Genomic DNA, 24,189 nt, shown 5'->3' with positions numbered 1-24,189 from the left:
GAACAGAAATATATTGAAATGAAATGAATATAAGACTTAATTTGGATAAGTTTGTAATCGGTGGAAATTGTTAAGATTTTCCTTTTAAACTATGAAAATAGAAGTAAACAATAGAAATAAACAATTGTCTATTACTGAAAAATGAACTAGTGCTGACATCTAGTGGTGGATGAAAACATATAACAGCAGTTGCTCTATCACAGGAGCTGATAAAGCCCAGGAAAAGATAAATTGTTTCTGGTGACCTTCAATGTCTTAATAACAGAGAACAGCTGTAACGAGAGAGAGAGAGAGAGAGAGAGAGAGAGAGAGAGAGAGAGAGAGAGAGAGAGAGAGAGAGAGGGAGGGAGAGAATTTTGGGCTATTTATAAAGTTAAAATTATAAACTTTAGAAAAAAATTGAACTTTCTGGATTACAAATACCAACTCAACTGTGACTCTAAAGCTATCTGCAGAAAAAGAAAAACTTTGATTTTTGGCTATCATGGAAACCCAGAGGTCTGCAGAAAGAATATACAAAGAAAAAACAAATACAACAGTGATCTCAAATCATGAGGAAATTAAATATAACTTTGAAAATATAAATGAACACATCTCCAATTTAACTGTACAACACAAAAATTATCAGAAAATAAAAACAGAGAGTGAGCAGAAAAAAACAGACAACTGAACACGAGACAGAGAAGAGAGATTTTAACAATAAAAAGAAGTATGACTTAACCCAGATGGAAAAAAACTTACAGGAAATACTGGACATGGAAAAGACAACCTATACTCTAAGATTACAAAATAAGTTTGAGGACAAGAAAAAAGATTTGACAAAATGGATTTGGCCAGAAGAACTACAAGAACTTGAGAGACAAAAAATGATAAATAAAATCAAGAAAGAAAGAAAGCAAAAGATTCTCAATGAATACGAAGGGGTGAAACCCTCCTATAAAAACATCTTACCTGTTTTGCCGTTTGTACTTGCAACAACACTTACAAGATTATGGGAAGATTCTTTGATTCAGCAAAGCATATTGATCAGGAAAGATGTTTGGCAAAAAAAAAAGAGGCTAAAGTAAGAATTAAGAAATTAGATGATGGGATTTACCAGAAGGAATATTTAAAAATTAAACATCTGTTTGAATATGGTTAAAGAATTAGAAAGATTTTGGATATAAATTACCTTAATACTTGGTAAACAAATTAAGAGGGATGAACCCCTCAAGTAATACAATATTTTTTCTTTCTTCTTTCTTTTGCGTTTTGTTTTTTGACATGAGAAATATAAAAACATTGGGATGGTTTATATAAAAGAAATATTTTCTTTGTGTTTTTTTCTTTTTTTAAGATATGAGAAATGTAAAAGTCTTGGGATGGCTTTTATGAGAAAAAAGACTTAAATACTTAAGTGTAACCAATTTTGAGAAAATCTTAATCAGTAAGAACGCTTTAAATATTGTGGGGAAAACAAATTTAAATAAGAATTTTGTAAACAGGATCTATGATGAGGCAATCAAGATGATCAATTAGAAAAGTTTATATTGATGTGGTTATTATTTGCAGAAACATAAGAAAAATGTCTATATTTAATTGTCATTTATGTAAATAATAAGAAATGTATTAATTTAAGGTTGACAAAAGAGAATATTATTGGAAGAAGAGAAAATCAAGCAAAGCCATTATATAGACTATAATATTATAGAAATTAATTGTTATTGATTGTTTTGTAAATACTAACCCAGACAACACGCTGTTTACCAAGTATTAAGGTGATTATGTACAAAATAAATAAAACATATTTTTTTAAAAAAACAAGCAACAAAAAGCTATATGCCAACACACCTGAAGTAATCCAGTTTCTACCAGTCTAGCAGCTTGCATGAGTAAAGAGTTCAGAGGGTCAGGCACAAGAGTGGTGAAATAGTCCTGGACTACAATGCTCAGAAGAGGTTGTTGACCAGTCAGGATCATAAGCATGAGGCAAAGGGATGAGATCGGCAAGACTAGGAAAGGCAAGACAAAGGTAAGACATTGAAAGGCATGGAAACATCAATCCTAACTCTAATTTTTTCTTAAATAAGAACAGCCCAGTGTGTCTCATTTGGGAAGCCAGGGCTGCTTCCTCTTGCTTAGCCAAGCTGACCTCTGCTATTCCTCCCTACGCTCTGCTCTATGTGCCTATGCATTGGAAGAGGTTGGCAGTTTTGTCTTCCTCATTGTGTAACAATGGAAACAGTGACAGCTGATCATCTTCTTCACTGCATATGAGCAGCAGCTGTTTCCTCTGCCTGCCAGCTGGACCCACCTCCTCTGCCTGTTCATTTGGCTGTTCAACTGATGCCAATGGCTCACCTTCCAAGAACATCTCAGGAGCTGTTGTAATCATCAGACTCAGAATCCAAAACCTCAATGACAGCCCCCCCCCAATTAGGTGCTAAAACTAAACTCCCCATCTCTGCTCTCCAATCTCTGTCCCTTTTAAAAACATTTCCTTGACTCCAAGCTGAAGAGTAGATCACAGAAGTAAGCAAGCAAAGATCTTTCTGCAGCTTTTTGTCTTGAGGCAGAAAAAACTCAGTTAATAAAATTTAGGCTAGAACTCAACATGTGCAGCAAAACCAAAACAGGAGAGAAGCTGGTTCCTTGCAAACATTTTTTTTTTTTTTTTTTGCTGTTTGGGCAGCAAACCAGGAGAAAAACTGTGTCAGGCCTGTCTCAGCTTGGGCATTTAGGAAAGAAAGAGCCTTGATTCAATTTGTAGTGAAAGGTATACTTTTACTAAAGCCAAGTGGTTACAGCATAAACAAAGCCAGGAGGATTCCCGCATAACCCATTGATTTTTCCCTTCTCCCAGGCCTTCCTCCCCTTGGTCATCTTGGTAGTGTGCAATTAGAGATTGACTAGATTCCTAACCAACTTAGCTGACAACTTTATCATCCAAAAGGTAGAGGAGGGAACTAGAGGAAAAGCTATACTGGACCTAATTCTTACTAATAAAGAAGAAGTGATAGAGGGAATTGAAGTTACCAGAACTTCCATGACATATTGGAATTCAGTATAATGCAAACACAAGCAATAGAACATAATACAGCTAGTGTCTTAAACTTTAGGATAGCTGATTTTAACAAACTCAGAAAGAGCCTAAGGAAAAAAATCCATGGATGAAAATAATTCAAGAAGCGTGGAAAACTCTGAAAATTATGATCATAAAAGCCTAGTCTTGCACAATACCACTGAAAAAGAAAGACAATACCACTGAAAAAGAAAGAAAAAAACAACATACCTGCACAAAGATCTCTCTGAAAACTGAAAGACAAAAAGAACAAGTACAAAAAATGGAAAGAGGGACACATAACTGAGGCAGAGTATCAGCATATAGCCCGAATCTATAAAGATGAAGTCAGAAAAGCTAAGTCTCAGAATGTACAAAGACTTGTAACAAAAGTCAAAGATAATAAAAAAAAGTTTCTTTCAACATATAAACAACAAGAAAAAAGACGAAACAGTCAATCCACTAAAGAGAAGATGGCAAAGAAGTAATAGGCAGCAGAGAGAACACAGAGCTGCTTAATTTATTCTTTGCATCAGTCTTCACGCAAAAAGAAATTATACCCCAACCTATCAAAAACATAACTGTAAAAGACAGACTACAAATAAAAATTAAAATAAACAAGAAAATGGTAAGAGAACACCTATCTGATCGTGACAAATATAAATAACTGGGACCTGATGGTTTATATCCCAAAGTTCTGAAGGAGCTGGCAGATGTTATTGTAGAAAAAATGTGTCATATCTTTCAAAAATCCTGAAACACTGGGGAATTACCTGAAGATTGGAAAAGAGCTGTTGTAGAGACTTTGGAAAAAGTGCAAAGAAGAGCAACTAAGATGATCAACGGCCAGGAGACTAAAACATATGAAGAACTGTTGCAGGATTTGGGTTTGGCTAATCTAAAGAAAAGAAGGATTAGGGAGGACATGATAGCAGTATTAAGTATTTGAGAGGTTGCCACAAAAAGAAGGGGGTCAACTTATTTACCAAAGCACTGTAGGTAGGACAAGAAACAATGGATGGAAACTAATCAAGGAGAGAAACAACCTGGAATTAGGGAAAACTTCCTAAAAGTGAGGACAATTAACCAGTGGAACTGCTTTGCTATCAGAAGTTTCTTCATCACTAGAGGTTTTTAAGAAGAGACTGGACTGTCACTTATCTGAAATGGTATAGGGTCTCCTGAGCAGGGGGTTGGACTAGAAGACCCAAAGATCCCTTCTGGCTCTATTCTGATTGATTGATTGGGTTGATAATTTTGTTGATGGGGAAAGGCCTGATGTATTTCAACCTGAGCTTCTTTGAGAGTTGTCTGGACTGAATGTATTTGGTGGATAGGTATACTCCATCGCCCACATTGAAATCCTTTTGTTTGGTCCATTTTTTATTGGCTTGTGCTTCTTCTAGCACTTTGTGCACCACTGGCAAGGTGCTTTGAACGGTATTGATCCAATCATTAAGTGATATATCTTGTGGGGTTGTTTCGGGCAATTTGGACATGGCCACAAAGTCTTGGCCAATGACTGCTCAGAATGGTGTAAAGCCGGTGCTTTTGTGGACAGCAGTGTTGTAAGCTACTTCAGCAAAGGAGAGGAGATCATCCCAGTTGTCTTGTTGATAATTGTAACAGTGGAGATATTGTTCTAGAATGGAATTCATTCGTTTACAACCTCCATTCATTTGAGGATGATGCAAGGAGCTGAGCCCTTGTGGGCTGCTCAGCAATTTTAGGCACTCTTTCCAAAACTGAGATGTGAATTGGACTCTTCAGCCTGAGATGATCCTCTTAGGAACACCATGGAGTCTGTAGATATGTTGCACAAAGAGTTTCACTAGCACAGGTGCTGATGGGATTTCGGAGCACTATATTTCCTGAGTTTTCTGACAGCTCCACTATAAAGTCCATAGAGATTTCTTTCCAAGGTACTCTGGGATTGGCCACTGGTTGTAAGAGACCAGGAATTTTCCCTGGTTGCCTTTCTCCAAGGAGCAGATGGGGCAGTTAGTGACATAGTGTTCGATATCTTTCTTTAGGGAAGGCCACCAGAATTGGCGCTTTACTAGATGGAGTGTTTTTACAAAACTAAAATGTTATTTTAGTCCCAATATTCTTTGTATCTTTATGTTTCTTTATTTACTCTTTATGTTCACACACCACCACCGCATTTTCTGCTTTCACTTTCTTAATGGGCAGCATGTGGCTGTGTGATGCCAGCTTCTCTACTAACTCTCCCTTGATCTGTTTTTGCCGGATCTTTAATATGCATCTCCTCCAATTTATGGAGGGATTTCATTTTAATAACTAGATCAAGCATAATACCAAGTGTCTGTCTATGCCTGGTGCCACAATGAAACTGAGGCTCTCATCATGTGACCCAATTTTCATCCCCATTGGTTCTTTAATGAAGGTTGTGAGGGATCCCCTTGCCACCAAGCTGTCCAGTTGGCAAAATGCCACCAAATTTTTTAATTTCCTGAGATACATCCCTAGTTTTTCTACTACACTAGGGTTGACTAGGCATCTAGTACAGTCCAAGTCCAATAAAGCAATTAGCCTCTCCCTGCACCCGGATGAAGGACATTACTGGTATTGTCATCAGTATCATGGGGCGACTTATTGGGGGATCGTTGTCTGTTCCACTTTCACTCTCTGCTGTGTGTTGGGGGGGTTTCGTTGGAGTTCCCTTGCTATCACCAGGTTGTGGGGTGAATTCAGCAACCTATACTTCTCTGAGGACCATCTCCCAGGGCCTGTGGGACCTTTGCCCCCTTGTTGTGCAGACTTGGGTACTGGTTGAAGTGCTTGGCAGTCAGCAGCATGGCGCCTTTCTTTGCCACAGTGAAAGCTGTTGGTGGATCAGTACATGGACTGAGGTCTCATTTTCCAGGCTTCGGGGCTTCCTTTTTTGCGGAGAAGGGGTGTTGCTGTTCCCACCTGATGCACCCATGGTACTTGGCCAGGTTGATCTCTACTTCGTCGGCTAGATGTACCATCCCTGGAGAGTTTGCAGCACGCCTGTGAATAAGCAGGTGTAGAAGACTTTATTGTTTAGACCATCTTGAAAGTTCTCAATCAGCATGTCTTGGGGCCAGTTTGATTGTCATCAGGCCAGGCTCCGGAATTCTTGAATATAGGCTGCAACAAGTCACCTCCCTTGCTTGATGGTTTGGATTTGGGTTCTGGCTTTCTGTTGGTGAGTGGGTCCTCGAACTGCTTCTTCAGGACAGCCATGAACCTGTCAAAGTTGTGTAGTTCCACCACATCATCATTGTGCAAGGCTACCATCCATTCAGCTGCTTCTCCCTCTAACACCATGGTAACCCATAGCATCCTGGCTGTGTCACTCAGCAGTTCACCCCTGTATTCTTGCATGTAGTTCCACACTTGGGTGAGGAAGAATGTCAGCTGTTTCAGGTTGCTGTTAACTTTCACCCCCAGAGTTGGTGGTCTATGGTCTCTTCTCAGGAAGGGGTTACTGGACCAGTTGGGCCACCCTTGCCTGCTGTGTTGGGGCTGGTGGATCGATGGGTGGAGCCATAGCTGGTGTGGGTGTTGCCTTGGTCATGTAAGGACCCACCCCACTTTGCATCTTAAGAAGACAGAACTCTTGGAATAATTCTCCCAACAGGAATCCTTTATTAAGAGAAAGTGGTTGCAGGCGTTCTAGACAGGTCATTTAAGCTGATGGCAGTGCTGGCCACTCTTAGCCGCCTCAGGTCTTGAGTTTATCTAAGGCATCCTTCAGGAAGCCTATTCTAATATGACCTTGTGTGTGTGTGACTTGCCCTCTGCTGCTTTGCACTTCTCTTCAGTGCATGGTGCTTTGTGGCAGCTTCCTCGATTCCTGGAGGGTCTCTATTCCCATTCTTCCATCTTCCTTTTTTTAAAAAAACAAATTTTATTGGGTTTTTTATTCTTAAGACAAAGTACTGAAGACACACTGTGGTGCTAGGGTAATCAAACATCCACAAACAAAACATATATACATAATTCAATCAATACATCAAGTATTCCCTCTCTTTTTCCCTTAAATAGCATAATTTATTTAAAATAATCCAATTCTAGCTTAAATTTATTCAACCTGGACCTGTTTTTAAAGCTTTATAAATTTACAATACCGTAATCAAATTAACTTTAAATAAAAACATTATCAATTCAGGTATCCCTTCCAAGTATGTTCTAGTTTCTTAATTTTATCATAAATCTTTTTAATTTTTCTTTCACTAATATCCCTTATTTAAAATAAAATATTAATCTATCCTATACATATCTAATCCATCCATCAATCAATTTCTTTAAGCTGACAGAGTAAAATCAAACCTTAAATCATTTCAATCCATTAGACAGAATTCAAATTTCATCCAATTAATTATCATAACTAATAACACCATGTTATCAAACAATCAAATCATCTTATTAGATTAACTCAACATTACATAATTTTCATACAAATAAACCTATCATTCTAAAAGACACATTCTTAATCAATTTAATATATATATTCCATTAATCACCCATTTTTCTCTTACTTCTAACTCACAATCTTAGTCCTTAAATCAGTCCATAATTCTAGATTACCTTTAATCTATTACATAAAATATCTCCCTTTTAAGCTAAAATATTGCTATCCTATACATATCTAATCCATCAATCAATCAATCTCTTTAAGCTGACAAGATAATATCAAACCTTAAATCATTTCAATCCATTGGGCATCAAACAAACAAATCATTTTATTAGATTAACATTCAATTAGTTATTAATTCAATCCAGCTCTAAAACATCTCTTCAATTTTCTTCCTTCCATTACAAAATAATTTTCATATAGATAAACATATCAATCCAAAAAATACATTCTTAGTCAATTTAATATATATCTTTCCATTAGTCACCCATTTCTTTTACTTCTAGCTCATAATCTTAGTCCTTAAATCAATCCATAATTCTAGATTGCCTTTAATCCATTACATAAAATTTTAAATTTCATTTCTTTTCAGTCTTATTCTGGCCTTCTTCTTATGCCAAGCAGGTTTCCATAGCAGAGCTCCCCTTCCAGCTGATAAGTCTCTCTTTGTTGCTTGTAATATCATTTGAATGAATGAAAACCATCTTGGCCTCTGCATTGGCACTCTGTTTCTCTTAACCATAAAGCCTCGTTGCTTTAACAGTTCAAATCTCAGTCTTTGCTTTTTCTGGTCCTCAAAACCATAAGTGAATTGCTTATAAGGCAAAATAAATTTCTTTTTATTCTCAGTTAAGTCCTCTTCTTGTGTAATCTGTTTTATAGAATAGTCAGGTATAGTCTGAGAGTCATTTTTGAAGTTTAAGGGAGAGATTCTGGCGCTTAATTCTGTAGTAAACTCTTTCATTGTAGCACATATTTCTTCTTTAGCCTCATAGATCTTTTCCAATATAAGTTTACAATTTAAATGTGAATGAGGCTCCATTTTAAAAATAGTTGAAGAGAAATCTTTTTTTTCCTTTTGGTGGAGGCTGTAGCTAATAGCAGTTGGAGAATATTCACCTCCAGAAATCCCACAGCTGCATCAAGTTATCTTTCTCTTAAAAAACAGTTTGAAGGTTCAAATCTCACCGACTCAAGGTTGACTCAGCCTTCCATCCTTCCGAGGTAGGTAAAATGAGGACCCAGATTGTTGGGGGCAATGTAAATATACATATACATTGCTTACTGGTGTACACCGCTTAGAGAGTGCTTGCACTTAAAGCGGTATATAAGTCTCATAAATAAATAAATAAATAAATAAATAAATAAATAAATAAAACCATCTCATCTCCGAATAGTCAACAATTACAATATTAACTTTTGACCAGTAGATGTCCTCAGTAAGCTAAAAAATCTTTTTCAAGAGCCATTTTTTTCTCTCCTTTTTTCTATTTTTTAAGGAAAAAGTGTAGAAAGAAATACTCTTCCAATATAAAATGATAATGCTGCTCAAAAAAAACAACAGCATAAACTGATAGTACAGCTCTTAGGAAAGAATTTTTTCAGTACCCCAAAACATATAAAAATAAAATGTAGTCTTTAAGATTTTGTTCTATTCTTTTGTTCAATGCCTTTCTTCCCAAACATGTAGAAGCTGCTTTTCTCCAGCACTGGAGATGGATAATCCACCAATGGGTTTAGACTGTGTTCCTGCCCAATCAGATCAAGTCAGCCAAAGTTGCAATGCCTGTCCTGGGCTAGAGTGTCCCAGTCTCGACTTGATTTTGCCCAGTATAGACGTGCAAGTTTGGCTCTTAGACAGGTACAGTCTCCATTGGTGGATTTTTCCATTACAGGCCATAGTTTACTGAGCAGCGCTGGACTCTGCTCTGGTGTTCAGTTTTCTGTTCCCTTTCTCCCTTTTTATTATTTATCCTGATTGAGGAACAACCTCTCTCCTTTCCCTTCTCGTAACATCCGGAGACAGAGGAAAGCTATTCCCCACCCCTCCATCCCCTGATTCCCTGCTCATTCCTGGACAGCTCTGGGATCAGGGCTGCTCTAGGTCCCCAAAAAGCGTTTTGCTTGTCCCTCTGCTTTTCTTAGTCCTACTGGAGTCTGCTGCTGCAGCTCCGGTCCCCACACGTGCACGCAGGCGAGGGAAGCCCTTTGGAGCCGGCACACATCCGAGAGCTCCATTTGAGATATTTTACTCCGGGAATCAGGACAGCCCAATTATTTGCTGTCTTGCTTGTGGGAGTCACTGGCTGCAGTCTCCTAAGCGAGATCGCGGCTTCCCTCAGGCAGCTGCAAATCAGCTGTGCGGTGGCCGTTTGAAGAGGTGCGCCGAAAAATAAGGGGGTTGCAGCCTCCTTCGTCAAGAAACGGCGCAGAGGGATTGCCGGGTATCTGATTGCCCCAGGTTTACTACCGGCTGTGTTCTGGGACGCAGGGCCTCAGTATTACTCTTCCAGTGCTCGGGCCTTGCCTCAGTCCCCTCATGCGACCACCATTTTGAGGACCTTGCGAAGTTATTCACGGAGGAAGGGGCTCCTTCCTCCACCCCCCCCCACGCATCCCAATTCATTTTTCTTGGATCCAAAGAGACAACAGGATAAGGTACACAGAGGGCTGAAATCTAGGAGAAAATTCCAGGGGGTGTGTGGTCGCCATTTTGATAACAGCCGCCATTTTGTGTGCCATTCAGGCCTTCTTTTTTCCCCAGGGGTGGCCATTTTGTGTCTTGCACAGGGTTTCTACTCCCTGTGTAGGAATCCATTTCAGATTCTTCCCTCAAACACCATTCAAGGCCTGTCAGGCCTCAGTTAGTATTCACCTCCACAGCCACTCTGGTCTGTGATATACCCATTTCATAGCCTGCTTAGCAGGCTTGACTCTGGATTGTTCCTTTCTTTCATGTTCATTTAATCAAGAGTGCGCTCTGGATTCAATTTCTGGGTTTTTTGTATCTCCAGGTCTCCCTGAAAACCAGGATTATCCCATTGGGATCCTGGGTCTGCTCATATTAACAGCTCTATTTGGATTCCAGGTGTTCCCTATCGTGCGCCTGTTCTTATCCACATAACAGCTCTATCTGGATTCCAGGCACCCCCTATCGTGTGTCTGTTCTTATCCATACAAACAGCTCTGTCTGGATACCAGACGTCCCCTATAGTGCGCCTGTTCTTATCCAACCAATAGCAGTCTCCGGATACCAGGGGTCCCCCATCGTGCTCCTGTGTTACCCGAGGATGGAGGATACACAAAGGACGTCTTACCGTCCTCCTCGACTGCAAAATGCCACAAATCCTCTAATCAAGAGGCCGCAGGTAAGATCTCGGCCAAGGCCAAGGCCAGGTCTACCTCAAAGACCTCCAAGGGAGCTGAAAAACAGGCCACCAGGAGACACCAAGCCCTAGAGAAGGAATTCTCTAAAGCACAGAAACTAGCCAGGTTGGAGACCTCACAAGCCAAAGTGCCTTCTTTTGATCTGCCCCTGGGGCCCTCCACTTCTCCACTGGGGATATGGTCGACAGGGGAACCTCTCCTATCTCCTGCACTAGGGGACACGGACAGGGCTCATCCCATCACTCAGCCCTCTGCTTCACAGGCTCAACACATGGCCCCTGAAGCTACTTTCAGCCCTACTATGGCCGGGCTTAGGCTGAGTGAACCGGTCCCCCTTCCCACGAAGGACTGCCTAACTGAGATGATTGCACAGGCGGTAGAGCGCACTCTTGAGGCCAGATTGCAAGCGGCTAGGTCAGCCGCGGTCACCTTTCTACCCACTCATCAGCCGGCCATGAGTCCTATCACGTGCCTTCTTCCCCTTCGCAGTCCACTTTGGAGACTCATTACCTCGTGAGTACGAGGCTGATCTGGAGATTCCGATGTCTGAGGAGGAGGATCCCTCCCCTGAGACACCATCACTTAGTGGTCTCTTTAACCCTGCCTTTTTTGTCTCCCTGCTTCGTAAGGCCACTTCCATGGCACATCTTGGACCCGATCCTTCCACGCCGGCAACTTCAGTTACTCCAGACTTGGAGGCAGATCCAAATTTCACCGAACCGGTAACAACACAATACCGCATTCCTTGCCCTCCCATGTTCCTCAATGCGGTCCAAAAACAGTGGGTATCCCCGGCTTCTTTTCCCTTTCCAAGTAGCAATGAGAAAAGACTTTATAACATGGCCCAGGACCTGGAGGTGGCTCTGGAGGTGCCCGCGGTAGATGAAACTTTAGGACTCCTTGTGTCTCCAACTGTCATTTCTGGTGACGTTTCTGAGGCTTTCAAGGCTGAGGACCCTAAATGTGAGCTTTCTTACCACAGAACACAGCAAGCCATGGCGTGGGCTATCAGAGCAGCTACCTCTGCATCCTTTTTTAACAGGTCTGCTCTCCGCTGGCTTAGACAGCTTCAGATCTAAGTAAGATGGTGACAGCTACAGAATATGCTTCCGATGCCACCCTCCAGGCCGCCAGATTTTCCTCCAGAGCCATGGCATCCAATGTCACTGGCCGCCGTATGCTCTGGTTGAAATACTGACACGCTGACGTCAAGTCCAAATGGTGCTTGTCAACAGCCCCTTATCAGGGAGGAAAATTGTTTGGTGAAGCTCTGAATCCTTACCTCACTGAAAATAAGGATAAACGTAAGTTCCTCAATCACCTCCTTAAATGATCAGACAAACGTCCCAACACCTACTCATGGAGGCAGTCCTTTCGCGCTGGAGCCAGGTCCAACTATTCCCAGCCCAACCGTTCTTTCCCTATCCGGCAGGACAGACAGTCTGACAGGTTTCCAGACCCAGACAACAATTTTAGGGCAAACGGCCCTTTCGTGGGAATGGCCGCCCATTCTGCCGATCCAGATGACTCTCAGGTGGATTCTCCCATTGGCGGAAGACTCTCTCTTTGCCCGCCAGTGGGAAGCCACCACCACAGATGCATGGGTCCTAAACACCGTGCGTCATGGACTGTCCCTGGAGTTCATCTCCAACCCCCCAAATTGCTTCATTTCTTGTCCCCAACTAAGAAATCCAACAAAGAAAAAACTAATGCGAGAGGCCATTCATCACCTTTTAAACATATGGGCCATAGAACCGATGCCATTGGATCAGAGAGATCGGGGATTTTACTCCATCCTCTTCATCATACCCAAAGCATCAGGGGGATGGAAAGCAATCCTGCATCTAAAAGGATTAAACTATCATCTTGCATACCGCAAATCCAGGATGCAAACGCTCCAGTCCATCATGGGAAGCGTAAGAAGGGGGGACGTCCTGACGTCTATCGACCTCATGGAAGTGTACCTCCACATCCCCATCTCTCTCACCCACCTCCGGTTTCTAAGATTCACCCACAGGGGACACCATTATCAGTACAGGGCACTCCCATTCTGCCTATCCTCGGCTCTGAGAGTCTTTACCAAGATCCTGGCAGTTCTAGCAGCTCACCTGAGAATGGTGCCAGTCAGAGTCCAGTGCTACCTGAATGACATTCTAATCCAGTCATCGTCGATCCAGGCCGCTCAGGCGGATCTCGAACTGGTGATAATGCTGCTCCAGAATCACAGGTTCTTGGTAAACTTCTCCAAGAGCCATATGGTTCCCGCAACAAGGTTATTACACCTAGGGGCCATCATAGACACGGTGGAATGCCAGGTCTATTTATCCCAAGAATGCCGGGACAGCATCAGGGAGTTGATTCTCCAATTGCGCAGGGGTCAAACTGTAACATTGGCCAGCCTCTCCCAATTTACTGGGGAAGATGATCTCGGCCATTGCGATTGTACCTTGGGCCAGGCTCCACTCCAGGAACCCTCAGTGGTTCCTTCTCCCCTTTCAGAGACTGAACATCAGTTCCTCCAATCGAAGGGTGAGACTTCCGCTTCATGTCTCGCGATCCCTCACATGGTGGTTCTCGTCGGCCATGCTCAAGGAGTCTTACTTCAAGGAGCCCGATCGACTCACCCTTACAACTGATGCCAGCCTGTTCGGCTGGGGAGCGCACCTTCGCTCACAGTAGGTCCAGGGCCGTTGGTCCCACTCCGACCTTCGGTACAATATCAACTGGCTGGAGCTCAGGGCTGTACACCTGGCCCTCTGCCACTTTCGCAGCGCAGTGGCGAGGCATCATGTGTTGGTCCTCACGGACAACATGGCTGCCAAGGCACATGTGAACCAGCAAGGGGGCACCCAATCTCGTGCACTCTTGACCGAGGCACTCCTGCTGGGCTCCTGGGCAGAAGCCAACCTGGCCTCCATCAAAGCCGACCACATTTCAGGGGAGGCAAACACTCAGGCCAACTTCCTGAGCTGGGCGACGGTGGACCATTCGGAATGGCGCCTGCACTCGAGGATCTTCAGGGAGATCTGCCACTGCTTCGGATTGCCAGTTCTAGACCTTTTTGCCTCCCCGACAAATGCCCATCTCCAGCGATTATTTTCCCGCTTTCCATCTCCAGGGGTGGAACAGGCAGATGCTCTTTGGAGCCCGTGGCCGGAGGGACTGCTTTACGCCTTCCCTCCTCTTCCTCTTCTTCCGGTGTGTTGTCCGCAAGCTTCTTAGGGAGCAGGTGGAGGTTCTTCTAGTGGCCCTGTATTGGCCATGAGACCATGGTTCACCGACCTCATGAACCTCTCTCTAGCGGCCCCATGGAGGATTCCCCCAGATCGGATCTCACTCAGCCAGAGGACCCTTCTTCATCCAGATCCCCAGTGGCTCCAGTTAGCCGTCTGGCACTTGAGCACTCGATCTTGTCCCAGGAGTCCTGCTCGCCGGGGATCATTACCGTAATCCAGGCCTCCCATCAGTCCTCTACCAACCGTATTTATGAGGCCACATGAAGGAACTTCTGCTCGTGGTGCTCGAACCACCACTTGACCATTCCAGACTTGACAATTCCACGTATATTGGATTACCTTCTACAGGGTCTGGAGAGGGGCTTGGCTCCAAACATATTGCACAGACAAGTCGCCGCTCCACTGTACTTACCTGTAACTCCGCGGTTTCCCTAGGCCATCATCCCTTGATCCGCTCATTCATCAAGGGTGCTACTAATACCAAGCCCCCTGTAGTGCACAGGTATCCCTCTTGGGACCTGCTGCGGGTTCTTTGGGCTCTAACCAGACCACCCTTTGAGCCCCTCAAGACATGTGATATACAATACATATCGCACAAGGTCGCATTCCTGGTGGCAATCAACTCTGCGCGACGAATATCAGAATTGGTGGCACTTTCAATCAGAGATGACGTGCTTTTTTCACCAGGACCAAGTGGTCCTTTGTCTGGATCCTACCTTCCTTCCTAAGGTCAATTCTCTTTTCCACAGGGCTCAAGAAATCGTACTCCCAGATTTCTGTCCTCACCCATCTCATGCCCTGGAACGGCAATGGCACCTTCTGGACGTCCACAGAGTGCTCCGTTACTACATCTCATGGACAGCTGCCTTCTGCAACTCTGAGGCCCTCTTTGTCTCCTTCCATCCTTCTTCCAAGGGTCGGAAGGTGTCCTCCTTCACGATTGGCAGGTGGATTAGGGCGTGTATTGCGGGGGCGTACCAGGCTGAGTCATTGCCAGTTCACAGCCCACTCAACCCGTAGCGCAGCTACTTCTGCGGCCTGGGCTGCTCGGGCGTCCATTGAGGACGTTTGCAGAGTGGCCACATGGTCTTCACCATCTCCCTTTATAAGGCATTACAAGATTGATAGGTTCGCCTTGGCAGAGGCCTCCTTTGGTAGGAGGGTTCTCCAATAGGTCGTACCTCAAAGTGCCACGCCAGACTGGCCTGCTCCCCTCCCTCAGGGACAGTAGGCTTTGGTATGTCCCATTGGTGGATTATCCATCTCCAGTCCTGGAGAAGGGGCGTTGTCTTACCTGAATGCCTTTTCTCAGCACAGAGATGGAGAATCCACTCCTGCCCTTGCAGGTTACTTAGGCCTAGGGCTAGATTTATGAGCCAAAACGTCTTGCTGTCAGTCATGGCTTTGCCTGCATCAAGACTGGGACACTCTAGCCCAGGACAGGTGTTGCAACTTTGGCTGACTTGATCTGATTGGGCAGGAACACAGTCTAAACCCATTGGTGGATTCTCCATCTTTGTGCTGAGAAAAGGTGTTCAGGTAAGACAACGCCCTTTCCAAGCCAGGGAAATAATTCCAACAGGGCTCTTACAGGCAAAAAAAAGCAAAATAGAATGAAGAGAGGAGCAAAAAAAAAAAAAGTCTCACCCGGATTCACCACGGTGGTTTTTCAAGCTTAGATGTTCTTTGACTTGCGGTTTGGAGCGGCTAGATGATTGGCCATTTTACTGGCTGATCTTCTGCTCCGTCGGCCCTGAGTTGGCCCGGACAGCTGGAGGAGCCGCCACTCCTCCGCAGCCAAACGAAGCCTCTTCAACAGAAGTCGCACCCTTCAGGGTGACTTTCGACCCACATAAGGGTCTACCGGCATAGGGAAGCTAGCCGACGAGGAGACAAGTCTATTTGTGCGACTAGAGGTGCCGCGATCCGGAACCGGAAGTCCCCACTCTTCCATCTTTCTGATCCCTATAGACCACCAGGGCTTTGGTTGGTTTTCCAGGGCTTCTATCCCTTCCCGCAAGTCTTTTCAGGTCTCCATCTCCTTCTTCTTGTTCTTGTGAATGGACATTCCATGCATAGTCCCCACAGTAGACAAAGGTCTCCAGGTGATCATTATTGCAGATCAGGCCTGTCCCAGCTTGGTCATTTAAGAAAGAAAGACCCTGGAATTGGGACTTCCGGTGGCTAGCGCCGTTGATGCCGGCTACATTGTAGCTGTCCTCCTGGGACGGCGTCAGAACCGCGGAGCACAGCGCATATCAGCTGTCCCGCGGTTCGAAATCCCCCTCCCGGGCGAAGGGAGGGGGTAGAGAAGCACACGAATAGAGGTAGAAGCCTCTAAACCCCCCAGGACTTTTCTTTTTGGGGGGTGAAAAGAGGCTCCCTCGGAGTTCGTGTTGTCTCTGCCTCCCAGCTGTTTTTGTTTCTTTGGAAACAAAGTGAAACGCCGCTACCATCTCCGCACCTAAAATGATCGGGTGAGTGACTTTTAAAGCGGACAGAGCCGGATAAAGGATTTTACTTATTGAGTTTTATTTGCTTTTTAGTTTATGTTGACTTTTTTTTCTTTTGTTCTTTGTCGGTTTGGAGAGTGAAAGTAAAATGGCGATTTGAAAGTGTCCCTTTTTTTTTCCTTTTTCCGGAAAGAAGCGAGTTAAATGGAATGTAATGGACTATATAGCTCTTTCTCTTTTAAACTTTCTAAACTTTTTTTTGAAAGTGGTTTTGTGATTTTAGAGTTTCTTTTGGACTCTCCTTTGTTCCTTTTTAATTTTTGAGGATTCTAGTATTTTTTTTTTCAAGAAGGAAGAAAGAGGGAACAAGATCCTTTCAAAAAAATGGCTTCAAAGAGGCAAGCAGTTCCTACAGTTCCTAAGGTGACTTCTTCTCCTGCAATCTTACCAGTACAACCACCTAAAGCTACACCACCATCTTCTCCTCCTTTGCCAGTATTATCTGTACAAGACATGAAAGATATAATGGGAAATACTGTATCCCAAATCAGAGAGGAAATGAAGGAGCTTCTAAATCAGAACAAATCTGAAACTAAAGGGGAAATGAAGGAGCTTTTTGATCAGAACAAAATTCAAATTAGAGGAGAAATGAAGAACCTCTTAGAGCAGAATAACACTATTTTGAGGCAAGATATAGTTACGGCTCTATCAGGATTGGCCTCTGTGGTCGAGAAGCTTGATTCCAGAGTGGAAGAAGTCGCAGATAAAGTTGATATCCTGGAAGATAAATTTGAAGGTATGGAAAAAAAGATGGAAATTTCATAAGATGATATTGTTATGTCTCAGTACAGGGAAATGGAATATGCCCTAAAAATCAGGGGTTTGAAAGAGGATATGAATCAAGATTTGATAGAGATTGTGATTAATGACCTTGCTATCGTTTTGAATAGGGAGAAAGATGGATTACGTAGAGAAGTGGAAAAAATTTACAGAGTTAACTCCAGGGTTGCAAAACAGAAGAACTTACCAAGAGATGTTGTGATTTATTTTGCAAAGAGATCTCTGCACAATGAAATCATACAAGCTTTTTATAATAAGAGGTTCCAGATTGCTGCTCAAGATGTTATCATTTTAAAGGAGATCCCATCTAAAATTTTAAGAAATAGAAAAGACTTTTCTTTTTTAGCCAATGAACTTAAAACAAGAATGATGCCATTCAGATGGGAGATTCCGATGGGTATTGTTTTGAGCCATGCGGGGACGCGTTATAGACTTAACACAGTCGCTAAAGCAAAGGAGTTTTATACTTCGGTCCTGGGAGCAGGCTCATCGTCATCCATGATGCAGAAAGTTTTGGATGTTAAAGAGGCGGAACAGCAGTCTGAAGGATTAGGTGTGATGGTTGCTGGAAAGTTACAGACAGAATGGTTGTGACAAACAGAGATCAAAGAGCAAAGAATGACCCATGCAGCACATAGACGCAAGGAAAAGGAACAACAAAAGAAAGAAGTTAAAGAATCTCTCCAAGAAAGTGCTTTGTTGCTGGTGGAAGGAGCAAGACCCAAGAGTTCTGCTACACATTCTTCAATGGCAGACCTTCAGGCAGTCTTCTCCAGGCTTCTTGTTAAGGGAGATGGTAAAGCTCCTGACTTGGAATGTTAACGGCCTTAACTCCCCGAATAAGAGAAAGAAAATCTTTCACTACTTAAAACAACACAATAATGATATTATTTGTTTGCAGGAAACACATATTCTACTTAAAGATCAAAAATATTTAGTCAATTCTCATTTGGGATCTCATTTTGTATCTTCAGCTCCTGGGAAAAAAGGGGGTGTAGTTATTTATGTTAAGCAAAACTTATCAGCCTGCTTGTTAGAATCTGATCTTCAAGGGAGATATGTTATGATTGAAGTTGGTTTATATGGTAAGAAAATACTTATAGTCGGACTGTATGCACCAAACCAACAACAGGAACAATTTTATAGATTGTTGCATCAGAAACTAACTTTGTTGGATTATAGATCTGTGATATTAATGGGAGATTGGAATGGTGTGTTAGATATACAAAGAGACAAAAAAGGATCTTCTACTTTTTTCAAACAGGCTAAACTACCCAAAGCTTTTTTTGATTTGAAAGAGGACTGGGAGTTGCAAGATTATTGGCGTGAACGCAACTAGGAGGAAAGAGACTTTACTTTCTTTTCAGACAGACATCAATCCTTTTCAAGAATTGACTTTTTTTGATTACAACTGATTTATATTTCAGGGTAAAGAATGTGAAAATTTTTCCTAGGACGTTGACAGATCACAGTCCAGTCTGGATGGAGTTGGTTGATGAAAGAGAGGAGAGGAGATCGTGGAGGGTGAATGAGAATTTATTTAGACAAGAAAAGAATATTCAAAAATTAAAAGAACATTTAAAGGACTATTTTGTTTTAAATATGCATAAAGGAACTTCAATGTCAATGGTATGGGATGCAGGTAAAGCCTTCATGCGTGGGATTTTGATACAAATGAATAGTGCTCAGAGACAAAAGCAGATTCAGAAACGTAAGGATTTGGAAGATGAAATTAAACTAAAAGAAAAATCTCTGATTCTAAATCCCACGGATGAAAAGGTTAAAGAATCCATAAAATTGCTCAAAACACAATTTAATATGTTGATGGCTGATCAAACCGCAACTAACTTATTGTATATGAAACAAAATACATTTTGTAATGCCAACAAACCAGGGAGATGGTTGGCTTATCAATTGAGAAAGAAACAGAGACAGAGAATTATAGATAAAATAAATTATAAAGGTAAATTGGTGTACCAGAAGGAGTTGATCAAGAAACCTTTTTTAGATTATTATCAAAAACTATATAAGAGTACTAATGTACAAACTTTAGATATAAATAATTATTTAAGTGAAGCCAACTTTCCCAAATTAACAGAAGATCAGAAACAAGAAATTAATGGTTTAATTACCACTGAGGAAATTGTGACAGTGATTAAGGAATTAAAATTAGGTAAAGCACCGGGTACGAATGGCTTGACATCTATTTATTACAAAACTTTGTTAGAAGAGATGATTCAGCCTTTATGTGAGCTTTTTAATAATATATTACAGGGTTTAGAGATTCCTCCGTCATGGCGTAGAGCTTTCATATCTTTAATTCCAAAAGAAGATCAAGATCTTACTTTACCGAAGAATTATAGACCTATATCTCTTTTGAATGTAGATTATAAGATTTTTGCAAAAATCTTAGCCAACAGGCTTATGAGGGTTTTCCACCAGCTTATACATAAGGACCAAACGGGTTTTATAACTGGCAGGTATATGAAGAATAATGTTAGACAAATTATTAACTTACTAGAATACTTAGATAAGAATAACCAAGTTTCTGCAGGATTGATATTTTTAGACGCTGAAAAAGCCTTTGACCAATTGAATTGGCAGTTTATGTTAAGATTAATTGAGGATATGAATTTTGGAGAAAAAATCTTACAAGCTCTTGGTGCTATATATCAAAAACAAACGGCACAACTTATAGTTAACGGGGGCTTGTCAGAGGTTTTCACAATAGAAAAAGGGACAAGACAGGGATGTCCATTGTCACCACTACTGTTTGTTTTAACTTTGGAAATTCTGCTGATTAAAGTTCGAGAATCCCAGGAAATAAAAGGAATAGAAGTTAATAAAAAAGAATATAAACTAAGAACTTTTGCAGATGACTTGGTGGTTACTTTGTCTCAACCTACCCATTCTGTAGTAGAGTTGTTACAATTGATTTATCAATATGGACGGGTTTCGGGATTTAAAATTAATAATAATAAGACTAAAATATTACCCAAAAATATGAGTAATTTGGATAAGCAGACTTTGGTTAACTTGACAGATTTCGAGGTTGTTGATAAGATAAAATATTGGGGGGTTACTTTATCTGTTTCTAATGCAAAGTTGTATAAAAATAATTATGAAAGGTTGTGGGTCAGGGTACAAAGAGACTTGAAAAATTGGGAGAAGTTGCAATTATCCCTTATGGGAAGAATTGTGGTGATTAAAATGAATATCCTGCCAAAGTTTCTCTTTTTATTTCAAATGATACCCATCCTAAAGAATGAGGTCAATTTAAATGAATGGCAGAAAGGTATCAATAAATTTATTTGGGCAGGGAAAAAACCAAGAGTAAAGCTTAAAATTATGCAAGATATTCGTGAGAGAGGTGGACTCAAGGTGCCGAATTTGAAATTGTACTATGATGCTGTGGCTTTAACATTACTTAGTGACTGGGTTAATTTAACAAATGTAGAAATACTTTACTTGGAGGGTTGGGATTTACTTTTTGGATGGCATGCCTATTTAATTTTTAATAAAAAAGTTGACCGGGTTTTTAGATCTCATATTATAAGGATTTCCTTACTTCGGGTTTGGAGGAAATATTATAAAAGTGATTTTAAAATACCATTATGGGCTATACCTTGGCATGCGATAGAGGGGATAAGGAGAGGAGTTAAGATGGAAAGTGTTTCTTATGCACAACTACTCAGATGGGATGGTAAAAATTGGCAGTTAAAATCTTTGGAAGATTTAGCACATGAAAACATGAAATATTCATGGTTTCAGTATAGACAAATAGTGGATAGATGGAAGATAGATCGTAATATGGGTTTGCTTAGAGAAGATGAAATTTTTTTTTAAACAAGTAAAAGACCAAAGGCGAACTCATATTAAGAGAATTTATGGGGTACTAGTAGAACTGGATTCAGAACCAGAACTGATTAAAGAATGTATGATTAAATGGGCACAAAATTTTGGTGAACCAGTTTTACTAGATACCTGGGAAACCATCTGGGTGAGGAATGTCAAATTTACACAAGCCCAGAACTTAAGGGAGAATTTTTACAAAATGTTTTATAGATGGCACCTTGATCCACAAAAAATGTCTCATATGTATCCTGACTTACAGCCTAAATGTTGGAGATGTGGTTGTTTGGATGCTACTTATTATCATATTTGATGGTCATGTAAAAATATAAAAGCTTTTTGGATTAAGATATGGTGGAATATTCAAAAATTTTTTAGAAGGAGGGTAAAATTTACCCCACAATTGTTTTTGTTGGGTATCGTTATTGATTGTGATGTTAAGGAGGTTATACTGATGTTAAATTTAATCACAGCCGCAAGGTTGTTAGTAGGGCAGTACTGGAAGAAGGAATCTTTGCCTACCTTGCAAGAATGGTTTTTTAAAGTTTCTTATTTGGCGGAAATGGCAAAGATTTCGGCTTTTTTAAAGGACCAATCGCAAGAGAAGTTCTTTGCGGTATGGCTAAAATGGATAGACTTTATACAACATAAGTTGGATATAAAAAAATATCACTTAGCTTTTCAATAATTTATATATAAATCTTACTATTTTATAGATTGTATTTTTTTTCTTTTCTCTTTTTTTTCCTCTTTCCTTATATTCTTTATTTTTATCTTATCTTTATTACCTCTTTTTATATATATATATATATATATATATATATATATATATATATATATATATATATATATCTTTCTTTTTTCTTTTACTCTTTTTCTTTTTAAGCATCTTTTTTTAATAATACTTATGCTTTTTTTTACATATATATTATTGTTAATTATCTTATAAGCCTATGTAATGTATTTAGATATACTTATGGTTTATATTTTTTAATTTTTTTAAGATTTTTTAGAAATCTTAACTAAGCCTATATTCAGCTCTGGGAAGGTTGGGGGGGATGGGGTGGGAGGGTTGGGGTGGTTGGGTAGGGTTGTTTTTTGTTTTTCTTTTTCTATTTGTAAAATTTTAAAAATTTTCAATAAAAAAAAAAGAAAGACCCTCAACTCCATTTGTAGTAAAGATATATTTTACTAAAGTGCTTACGGCATGAGCAAAGCTAGATCTGAGATTTCCTGCATAAACCAGGCCTTCCCCTCTTGGTAAGCTTGGTAGTGTCCAGTAAGGTTCAAATTAGGTGTTTTGTAACAGTTTTAAAGTTTGATGGCTCTTTGGTAGGTGTTCTCATTCTGTTCCCAAGGCAGTGTCCTTGAATCTTTCAGTCATTGTCTCTGGTGGGCACTTCTGTTTCCTGTCATCCCCCCTCCCTATATCCTTTCTTCCTCCCTTTCCATTCTTTATAGCATACTGCTATCACAGTGAAGTAGGGCTGAAGTGGTTTGATGGCAGATCTGTTCATCCAACTGCCTCTAGGAGTTATGTAGGGTTTTCCTTTAAGTCTTTCCTTCAGGTAGCCAACAAGGAACAAAATAGTTTTTCAAGGACCCAGCATCTCTCATTTGTTACACATGTGCTGTAGTTGGCTAAGCTGGTTTTTTCCTGAAAAAAGCGTCTAAAGGCTAGGGAACTGGTTCTTTTTTGTCCCAGAAAGGCAGGGCACCCTGGCAGGAGGAAGGGCAGGGGCAGAATTGGAAAGGGCATGCATGCGCAGTTTTCCTTCCCCATTGTTTTTTGCTGCCTAGTCAGTTGTGTGATGGATCAGCATGCAAGGCCTCCAAGAGACGGGAAGGTAGAGTATCTTGGGGTGGATGAGGCCTTGGGAGGCCTGAGGCAGATGGGCCTATGCCTGCACTAGGCCTCCCAGGATCTTTACTTAATGACCTGTGCATTTGTTTAACTAAGACACTGGGGAGAGCAGGAATGGCTGTTAGTTACTGAGGCAAGTTCATTTAACATTGTTCTGACTTTCAGCTCTAATGGGCAGACTTCATTATGGTCATAACTCAGGATTATCTGTAACGATTTATAATAAACTGTCTTGTAAACATCACTTATATACCCCCCCTCTGTGTAATTGCAGGGAATCCAAACTGCATCAAGCTTATCAGCAGCTAACATAGCCTCCCTAGGTGGAACCTTTTCTCGCCGAGGCAGTGGGGATATTTCTATTTCAATTGATACAGAAACATCTGTTAGAGAAATTAAGGTAAGGTCTTTGTCAAAGAAGAAAGCTGAAAGGGTTTGTTTGGGGTCTGTCCCATATAAATAAAAGAGAAGAGTCATATCATAATTTTCCTTAGAAACATAGAATCATAGGGCTGGAAGGGACTTTGGAGGGCAACCCCAGCTCAAGACAGGACACCTTATACAATCCTGAATAAATGGTTGTCCAGTCAGTACTTAAAAACCTCCAGTAATGGAGCACTCACAACTTTGGGCGGCAAGCTATTCCATTGATTAATTGTTCTCGCTGTCAGGAAATTTCTCTTTAGTTCTAGGTTGGATCTCTTTTTAATGAGCTTCCACCTATTGCTTCTTGTCCTGCTCTCTGGTGTTTTGGAGAATAAGTTGACTCCTCTCTTCTCTGTGACAGTCCCTCAAGTACAGGAAGACAACTATTAGGTTACCATTAATCCTTCTGTTTGATAGCTAGACTTACCTGGTTTCATTAACTGTTCATCATAAGGTTTAGCCTCCAGATCCCTTATTCTATTTGTTGCTCTTCTCTGCATACTTTCTAGGGTCTCAGCAACTCTGTGGAGACCAGAACTGACCGCAATATTCAAAGTGTGGCCTCATTTGTCCAGTATAAAATAGTACTATCACCTCTCGTCATCTTGATACTATTCCTCTGTTGATGCATTGTTTTTTTTGACAGCTGCAGCAAACTCTTGATTTATATTTAAATGGTGGTCCAC

General features: G+C 41.2%; 1 protein-coding gene across 8 annotated transcripts in view; it reads left to right on the top strand.

Moving 5' to 3' along the window:
• LRRFIP1 (LRR binding FLII interacting protein 1) overlaps positions 1 to 24,189 on the top strand; it is a 257,901-nt gene that overhangs the window by 124,089 nt on the left and 109,623 nt on the right. For 7 of the 8 annotated variants that reach the window (XM_039341927.1, XM_039341928.1, XM_039341926.1 and 4 more), the window contains exon 4: positions 23,352 to 23,477. The exons of the other annotated variant lie outside the window; for it this stretch is intronic. In XM_039341927.1, coding sequence (XP_039197861.1) covers positions 23,352 to 23,477 — 126 coding nt within the window. The remainder of the gene's footprint in view (positions 1 to 23,351; positions 23,478 to 24,189) is intronic. 8 annotated transcript variants of the gene reach the window in all.

This window comes from Crotalus tigris, unplaced genomic scaffold (assembly GCF_016545835.1).
Source record: "Crotalus tigris isolate CLP2741 ecotype Arizona unplaced genomic scaffold, ASM1654583v1 scf7180000017774.6281472, whole genome shotgun sequence".
Lineage (NCBI taxonomy): Eukaryota > Metazoa > Chordata > Lepidosauria > Squamata > Viperidae > Crotalus > Crotalus tigris.
This window is presented reverse-complemented; position numbering and strand designations above follow the sequence as displayed.